Source organism: Coenobita brevimanus, chromosome 84 (assembly GCF_032717465.1).
Source record: "Coenobita brevimanus isolate Jiangsu-jjx chromosome 84, ASM3271746v2, whole genome shotgun sequence".
In the NCBI taxonomy this organism is placed as follows: Eukaryota; Metazoa; Arthropoda; class Malacostraca; order Decapoda; family Coenobitidae; genus Coenobita; species Coenobita brevimanus.
Window position 1 is genome coordinate 48,936,690 of NC_137037.1, and position 9,480 is coordinate 48,946,169.

Sequence of the window (9,480 nt, forward strand, 5' to 3'; positions counted from 1 at the left end):
ACAATAAATGCACCTTCCTGGATGAAAGCATGCTAAAATGTCTGCAGGCAAAAGGAATGGTGGGTATGAGTTTAGTTATTGTGGTGCATGGTGGTAGTGTCCTTGAATGATAATAAGTGAGAAGGACGGAGAGGAAGATAGCAGAGGGGGGATGGGGGAGGGAGGGAGAGAAAAATGAGCAAAGTCAGACAGATGTAAAAAAGAGGAAATAGAGTATCAGAGAAAGGAAAGTAAAATTAGAGTGGGTAATGGAGATTATGGAAGCCGCAGAGAATAAAAATGGGGTAAAAGAAATGAATGGGAAGAGAGGGACAGAGGACTGCTTGAGATGAGGCTGAAAAAAGCAGAAATAAGGTAGCTAACAGAGAAATGGTTGAAGAGATGGTGATTGTTGGAGGGAACTTTGAAGCTGGTGGGGATAAATGAGGGAGTACAGAAGAGGGAGGACGAGATTAATGGAGAGAAAATGGAGATGTGAGGCATGAAAAAGAAGAAGGAAGAGAAGGTGGCATGAGGTGAGAGGGAAGTGGAGGGGAGGGAAGGTGACCAAGGAGAGAAGGAAGGGGGAAGAGGAGGGGGGGGGGAAGAGGAGGGGAAGGAAGAAGAGAGGTAACAGGAGGGGAGGGAAGAAGAGGAAGGGAGCAAAAGTTATGAGGGTAAGAAGCAGAAGGAAGTGGAAGGGGAGAGGTGTGGAGGGAGGGTGACAAGGGAGAGGAGTGAGGGGAAGGGGGGGGATAGAAGGAAATGTCAGAAGCCAAATATGAGTAAAGAAGAAGAATAGGGAGAGGAAGAGAGGGAGAAGGGATGGGAGGAAAGGAAAAGAGAGTGGTGAAATGGAAGAAAGGAGAGGAAAGAGAATATAATGGGAGGGAAGGAGAAAGGAAATGGTGAGGAGGGAACATAAAGGGTGGGAAGGGGAGAACAGGGAAGCCAGTGTAAGCCAGGAAGTGAGATGGGAGGGGGGAAGAGGGAGGAGAGTGATGGACTGTGGACCAAATGAACTCCATTTTCTGTTAAACAGACCTGCCTCTCTTTTTCTCTCTCTCTGCCACACCATTCACAGCTGACACTAAACATACCTAACACTAAATAACTGACAAAAATACAGGACATATTTGACATTACATGACCACCAGTATATGATGCTGCAAAACTACTAGCACATATAACACTTAACTTTATCAGACAATTAGCAAAGGGTATTACACTATGAAACTACTGGTTCATTGACACTACACAACTATCAACAGTATCATCACACAACACAATCACCACCACAACTAACACTACATACCTACAGAACATAATACTAGGCCTACACATCTAAATCTGGCATAAGATAACAACAGGTATCAGTATCTAACATAATACATGACAACTGATGCCTAATCTGACACAATCCAGGACATACAGTAAACCTCTTAAGATCACATCTTCTCTTGTACTTTATTCTAGCTAACATCACATGATTTTAATGAGCTGAGGGATAGTATATGAGCCTGAAAGTGGTACTACTGTCACTATTAACCCTCTCATAGTTAGAAAAACTCTAGTAGCTCTCCTATCCCACCAAACACCAGACAACTTTATTCAGCAGAGTAAGTCTTAACAGCCTGCGTTAATTACCTTTCATATCTCATACAATAAAAAAACTGAGAATGCTGCAATGACTTACAACATCAATTACAAAGTGTCGGGAACAGTTTTAAGGATATAGAATACTATCTGTCTATCTATCTATCTATTGCCAGATGCCTCAATCCTGTAAGGGGTGGTCACAAACAAGACACCTCCATGTTGCCCTGTCCAATGCCATTTCACTACCCTGCTCCCAGCTCACCCCCCCCCCCTCTCATATACTGTACCTCTCCCCTCCATTCCTCCATCTCATCCTCGGCCTCCCTCCTCCCTCTCTTCCCCACCACCTCACATGCATACACTATCCTCATTAGTCTCTTGCTCTCCATCCTCTCCACATTACCAAACCACCTCAATGTATTACTCCTAATGCTTTCATTCACATCCACACCACAATGCTCCTTCACTTTCTCATTTGTCAGTCTGTCTTTCCATGTAACTCTACATACTCCACTCAAATAACTCATTTCCACTGCTCTCACTCTTGACTTCTGTCCTTCCAACAAGGTCCAAGCTTCACTTCCATATATTAGGGTTGGTATCACAATACTGTCATACAGCAACTTTTTTACTTCCATGCTCACTTCCCTGTTCCTTAGCACTGCTTTCAAAGAATCAGCAACCTTTCTTCCCTGTTGTACCCTTTCAAGCACTTCACCCACTAAACTTCCATCTTTTTTCATCATACTACCCAAGTACTTAAATGCACTTGCATTTTCCATTTCCTCCTCATCCAGCCTCACTGTACATTCAGCGGTTTCATTTCTCTCGAAGACCATAACTTTACTCTTCCCTACATTCACCTTTAGATTCCGTTTCTTAAACACTCTCCCAAACTTATTCACCAAGATTTGCAGCTCCCCTTTGTCTTCACTTAACAATACAGCATCATCTGCAAACAACAGTATAAGGAGTTTCCAAACACTGCCCTCTCTCAGTAGGGTCACTCTATCATCCACTTCCCTACTTTGTACCTCTTTTATAACCCCATCCATATACAAACTGAACAACCATGGGGACATGACACATCCCTGTTTCAATCCATCCATCCCATGTGGAGTGAAGGAGCCCAGGGTTAGGCAAGTTAGTCCTGACATTTAAGATGAGAGTGACCACCCTCATTTATCCCTGAGTGGCATAACATGAGCAATAAACCCCAACCACCCCTTGGATATAAACCTATACAGGCTCAATCCGACTGGAGCACCTTAAATACCCACTAAACCACCAGGTGCCACAATTTGTTTATATGTTTACCACCCAGTGTAGTAAATGGTTTCCTGGTGTACAGGAAATCATTTGGCTTGTCACTCAGTGTAGGGTCACCCATAGGCAGAAGGAAGAGGAAAGAATGAAGGAAAGAATGACACAAGAGGGAGTGTAAAGTCACCCCCAGACAGAAGGAAGAGGAAAGAAGGAAAATTCAAATAGAAAAATTTACTCAATTCACTATCCACACACACTGCAGCCTTAGCCCCCCTCACACATACACTTCACGGAATCCAACAACTTCCCATTTACTCCATAAATTCTTAATACTTTCCACACACCTTGTCTATCCACCCTGCCATATGCTTTCTCCAAATCCATGAAGGCAGCTCTACTACCCAGTTATATCAGTGCCACCTCATGAAGGTGCCCCTCTCCAGGCACCCATTGTGGACTAAAAAACAAAAAAAAAATAAAATAAAATAAAAAAATAAAATAAAAATTAAAAAGGGAACACTTATGAGGATTTACAATAAAAGGTCTCCAGAAACTTATCTTGCCATTTGTAGTAAACTGCCTCATTCTGATGGTGTAGCTTTATTATACAGTATTCTATTCTTGCTATCAAAATCACATTATTTTATTCACCTCAGGACAGACTTCAAACTGGGGTATAGGATACAACTTTCACAACCTTTTCTCTGCTAGGGGACTTTTCTAAACTAATAAAGTCTGGTAGCATAAAAAAACAAATATTCACCTCAGGACAGACTTCAAACTGGGGGACAGGATTCAACTTTCACAACCTCTTCTCTGCTAGTTTTTTTTTTCTAAACTAATAAAGTCTGGTAGCATGAAAAAAAAAAAAAAAAAATCCATACTGAGCAGATTACTTTCTTTATTCTAAAGAAGTTTCTCATTTTATTAGCTAACACTACAACCAGGCAATTTTATTCAAGTCTGGGAGGACCTTTAGCTGTGATGAACTATATCTATCTATCTATCTATATATATATACCGGTATATATTTCGTATAAACTGAACTGAAAATGTCAAACCAATACCAGCCAGGTACTTACTTTGGTATGGACGGTAAACTTGACCTTCTCCCTCTCGCTTAAGGCATCAGATATGTCAACCTGGAGTGAATTGTCATTCAGGTCCACCGTGTCAGATCTCCCACTCTGAAATTTAAAGCACCACCACCACCATCATCATCATTATCAATCATCATCATCATCAATCATCATCATCATCATCATCATCATCATCACCACCACCGTCATCTCAATTTCTTTTCCCATGCTGGGTTTGAGCGATGTGTTTAATCTCCCACTTGATGGTCTGCAGGTTACGTTGTCCTTTGTCTGCAACTCATCATCCTCTCTTTGGGGGATAAGGAAAGCAATGATGGATGTTTGTATACTCAGGCAGTGAAGCTGTCCAGTAATATTGGTATCACTGCATGATGGCACTCTTTTATCCAGCACATTGTTGATCTACAAAAATTAATCACAATGAACTCAAGCACTGTGGCGACACAGTTCACAATACTAATGTAGTGAGATTCCATAAAGTCATCCCAACTGTAAAAAAGGGGATATATAAATAAACTCGTTTCCTTTTGTTTAGTTTTTAAAGGCTCCAACATGCTTGCATGCGTCGGCCTTGGTCACCTAATGGCGGCTCTCCATGCTGCACGATCCATTGCAGCCTCCCTGTTCAGTCCAAAGAAAAAACATTACATTCAAAAATACTGTACTTCAATTTTCACACTTACCTAAACCAAATATGGTTGTATCTATTACCAGTAGTAGCCACCATATAACAGAAATTCATGCAATATGCTTACCTTCCTTTAAGAAAAGGAAGCAAGATGACCATTCTCACACTGTCAATGTACATCAAACTATGGTTGCTTAGACCCTTATTTATAAGTTGTGTATTGGTGCCCTAATTATCATTCTCCTGGTGGTTATGAGTGGACTATATGTACTCCTAAAACTTATGGTAGCTAATTGAAATATCCCTATATCAAAAGTTTACATAGATTTCAAATCCTTGTACGGTAATCAAAGTGTTATGGTAATTATGGGCGGCATTAATTTCAAACTGCCAAGTAATTTTTCTACACTGGTATGATATGGCTATGACATTATGGGATTACAACAGTTTCTAGTCCATTACACACACTATCATCATCATAAACTATTCCCCATTTGGGCCATTTGCTATATAAATGGGATAGGCTGGAATCAGAAATATGAAAATAAAATAAATGAAGAAAGAAAAGAAAAAAAAGAAATACAGTACAGAAGAAGAGCTACCACATCTTGGTGCTGAATGATAATCGGCCACACTTCCATTAACTCACCAATCTCTACCTTACTGGCAAAAGCATCCACACCAAATTTCAACTGGTGATTTAACATCCTTCGCTATATTCCAGTTTCTCTCACTTGTGCTCTGACATCATTCACAGCTCTGTCTCAAAAAATATTGTTTATACAGTACTAAATAATAATGCCATTGTGGCCTCAGGCTCATCTAAGCCTGATTCCAGTGGTCTGAAGGTTGATGTTCCTTTCTACAGTCCACATCCTCAATGTGGGTGATGGGAAGGGATGTGAGAAAAATCCGTAGCCTATAATCAGGCTACTGTGAAAGCATCCCTCATCAGCATCCTAAATAGCCATCATTGCAACATACATTCACTGTACTACAACAATGAATGATATTAACCACTTACTCAAAAACTGATTAACATATATGATAGCAACCACTACTGAAAAGGGTATATATATATTTTACTACCAACGCTGAAACAGCATATGTTGAGTTGCCTCTTCCATACCATATACAGTATCTTTAGACTGTACATAAAATCTGGTAATTCTTTACCAAATGGGTATGGCAATTCCATTTATTTTAAAACAAACTCATGATCTCAAGGTACCCAGTCCCCGTTAAGTAATTTTCCTACATAAGCACTACAGATGGGTAACTGTTCCTTTGTGACTGCAAGATGTGATTGGAGAAAGACAAAATATACCTACTGCGTGGAATTTAAAGAAGCAGCAGTCACCCACAGCCACGTCTACTGATGATCACTCCAACTGGCCACATTACTGACCAACCATCGCTCTAACTAAATGCATCAGTGTTCCATGTCAAAGCAATCGGAATCTTAATGATTTAATCATACCTAAGCTTACCAAACTAAACCTAATCCAACCTAACCTTACTTGAGTCTGACATCCAGCTTTCAAATTTAAAAATGCACGTTAGGAACATTAAATATGGCCGGCTACTGGCAGACATCGGTGGAATATTTAAGCATTCTAAATCCTCATTTACAGCTTTCAGAGGTAAGTTTATAAATAGCCCCATCAGCTGTGGTAGTCCAGGAATAACAAGTAACTTGTAAAAGACTCACTGCAATAAAAAATATGGAAAGGCTGCGCCCGTTTGGTAAAGAAGCAATTACAATCCTTCCCTGTTCATCCAGTTACGTATGTCGCGATTCATGATTTGTGCCATTAATATCTATGGCAGAATCCTTACATTTTCTCAACAATATGCTACACAGCAAATTTTTTAACCACACATCCCCTAATACACCAGAAAACCCCTGAGTATCACTCACCAGAAAAGCTGGTATTAGTAATTTGACTATACTTCCTCTCCTTTTGCGACTTTCTAAATTAACAGCCTTGCTGTAGGCTTGTCATTCTACCGTACAGGATGTAACCAAACCAAAGCCACAATAAGTATGCAGTCAGAGAAAATATAACTATTACCTATACTTACCCAAGGCTGCTTAATATAAAACAGGGTCACATTTACAAACTTCACTAAAACACACGAGAAAATAGATAACAACAGCGGCAAGCACCACCCCCTGCCACCCAGCTCACCTTCGTGCCGTTGGTCTCCGCGTGCAGCACCTCTTCCATCCCGTCCTGCAACACAACTACTTTTAGCACGAACAATCAAGCTCGAGAAAGCAAGTAATATCAAGCAAAAACAGCAATTAGTGCGGCAATAAACAGAGCAACGCCTACCATCATGGCTGCAAAACGCGATAAATGACGCAACTGGTGGGGCTCAAGTGTCAAGTGGAGAGGAGGGTCAGCCGGGAGTGAGGGTCGCTGTTGGGGTCTATAAAAGCTTGAATAATATAACGTCGCCGACCTTATAGTATTAGATCCTTGTATTGGTCGTCAGGTGATCCGCCGACAGGGGATCACATGGAGTAAACAAACTGTCGCCTATTATTTTCACAGTCAAACTGTATCATGACTGTAGATAACTAATGTTGTATATGTCTTTTGATATGTTAAATGTAAAGGACACAGTGAATAAATTTTGACAGTTGAAACAAAACGACTTATTCTCATTTAAAATAGCCGTAATGCACATCCGCTGTAAAAATAACAACGTAAACAAAAGGTGGAAGAGGGAAGAAGGAGAAGCGAAAGGTTTTGGTTTATGAGTTATTCCTGATAGAAATAACCAGAATATGTTGTTATCGTGCTGACTTACTGCAAGCCCTCAAAACTAAGGCGAAGATTAAATAGCAATATGGAATCTGATATAAGTGTCAAGAAGTTGCCCCACCATGACCAAATGGAGTTTTGCCTCAATAGGGCCAAGTACAGACAAGGCAGAAAATTGACAGCTGTTAAGGTGTACACGGTGAATGATGAATCAAAGTACATTATCATCAGTGGAGTACCAGCTGTCAACATTGCACGAGAGTTAGACATTTTATGTCAGAAATATGGACAAATTGATTTTATGAAACTGCTGGCAGACTACCCCCATGGCGAATTTTCGGAGGTTTATCTGGTGAAGTATCAAGCTATCAAGAGTGCCAGATTTGCCAAGAAGCAGCTGGATGGGAAGTCTTTTTATGGCGGGGTGTTCCACGTGTGTTATGCACCTGAACTTGAGTCTGTAGAGGAGACGAGGGAGAAGTTACAGGACCGTCGGAAAATTATTGCAGCCCTTACCAGGTACAAGCAGGACCCTTCCGTGATCAACCCAGCCAAGAAGAAAGTCAGCCCAAATGTAGGAAAACTCCTCTCCCAGTTGAGACCAGAACTGCAGGAACTTCAGAATAGCAAGAGAACTAATGTACCCATTGGTCCAGTAAATGATAATGCAAACAGTAAGCAGGCAAAGTCATCAGAGTCTGAATCAAACTATGAAGAGTTTGGCTCATTAATCCCTGCTGATGCCTACAAAATCCCAGATGAACTAGGTCTATTTGCTGTAAATGAATCAGTGCAAAAGCCTGCCAAGTTTGGTATCACAGCTGACAAGTGTGATACTCTGCCATCTACATCAGTAAAATGTCTTGATAATGAAAAGTTACCTTTGGTTAATAGATCTGTTAAGAGACCTAATGAATTCCCTTTAAATTCTGCAAAAAAGAAAATAAAAATATTTGGGAACAAAAGCATTTTGTCATATAAGCAGAGTGGTGTTAATGGTGGGACTGGCTGACCTGAAATACAGACAGACAGTACAAAGCTGCGATTGAACAGTGTCCTATATAGAAGTACATAAAATGCAACTAGTACAAAGCTGCGATTGAACAGTGTCCTATATAGAAGTACATAAAATGCAACTACTGTATTATATGAATAAGAGTAATGGTACAGATAATATTATATTTTAGTGAGATGCTGGAATGTATCAGTTACCGGTACCAGCTTGATAATCTGTATAGTTATGTACCTTTGATCTTTTACAGTCCAGTGTAACCTGTTATTTGCTAATCTTTTTTGTAATTAGCAAAGTAGCTACATAAACTCTGAGGAGATACTGTATATAATTGATTCTGTTTATTTAAGGAGAGTTAGATGAAGGGATTAAGAGAATTTGGGGTTCTTGTAATTGGGAAAGCAAAACATGGTTGACACTAGACTTACAGTGTAGAGAGATACTGTATCTGGTCCATCATAAAAAGAATCAATACATAAGTTGAGTAAATTACACAAGATGAAAGATTTTTGATTTTCAACAACTCACTTTTGCTTTATATTGTTATGAAACCTTAGCGAGTGTTGAGAGAGAGAAGGGGGGGGCAAAATGATGTACTGGTAAAAAAAAAAAAAAAAAAAAAAAAAAAAAAAAAGTCTACAGCATTTACTGGTACACAAAATACAGTTAGTTTATCAGCAGGAACAAATTTCAATCACTTCAACTAGCTATCCGGTACAGGTTTTCAGTGCCGGTGAAAAAGAGCTGTGAGTGACCTACTGTACTAACGGCAGATACCATACATTTAAATGCTTTATGGAATCTAGTAATTTCCATGGACCAACAGCCACGGTACGGTAAGTATTATTTATCAATAGCCTACTATTTTTTATTCACGCCAAGTTCTACGAGCAGTCATTAGGTATATGCTGTATTAATTTTTACCTTGATACACTCTACTCCTTCCTTAGCCTTTATCATTCTTTTTCTGTGCCTGCCCTCCTCTCTTCCTATTTCTCCCATCATTCCTGTCACTTCTTAATGCTTTTCTTTCCTTTACAGGTGGCTTTACATTGAGTGACAAGCCAAATGGTTTCCTGTAAGCCAGGAAACCATTTACAACGCTGGGTGGTAACCATATAA

The 9,480-nt window shown here is 40.0% G+C and overlaps 2 protein-coding genes across 3 annotated transcripts in view; one reads left to right on the top strand and one right to left on the bottom strand.

Annotated features, from left to right (window-relative positions):
• The window catches only part of Snx6 (sorting nexin 6), a 32,211-nt gene extending 25,284 nt beyond the window's left edge, over positions 1-6,927 (bottom strand). For both annotated transcript variants that reach the window (XM_080280265.1, XM_080280264.1), the window contains exons 1-3: positions 6,912-6,927; positions 6,765-6,809; positions 3,927-4,031 (exon numbers count right to left, since the gene is read on the bottom strand). In XM_080280265.1, coding sequence (XP_080136391.1) covers positions 3,927-4,031; positions 6,765-6,809; positions 6,912-6,917 — 156 coding nt within the window. In that variant the 5' untranslated portion in view covers positions 6,918-6,927. The remainder of the gene's footprint in view (positions 1-3,926; positions 4,032-6,764; positions 6,810-6,911) is intronic.
• A 452-nt stretch (positions 6,928-7,379) lies between these two features.
• On the top strand, positions 7,380-8,358 carry LOC145410173 (uncharacterized). Its single transcript, XM_080280372.1, has one exon. The coding sequence runs from the start codon at positions 7,432-7,434 to the stop codon at positions 8,356-8,358; it is 927 nt and encodes a 308-aa protein (XP_080136498.1). The 5' UTR covers positions 7,380-7,431.
• Positions 8,359-9,480: the final 1,122 nt, after the last annotated feature.

Excerpts from the sequence above, each read along its gene's own strand:
- LOC145410173 (XM_080280372.1), top strand. The coding sequence starts at position 7,432 with ATGGAATCTGATATAAGTGTCAAGAAGTTGCCCCACCATGACCAAATG.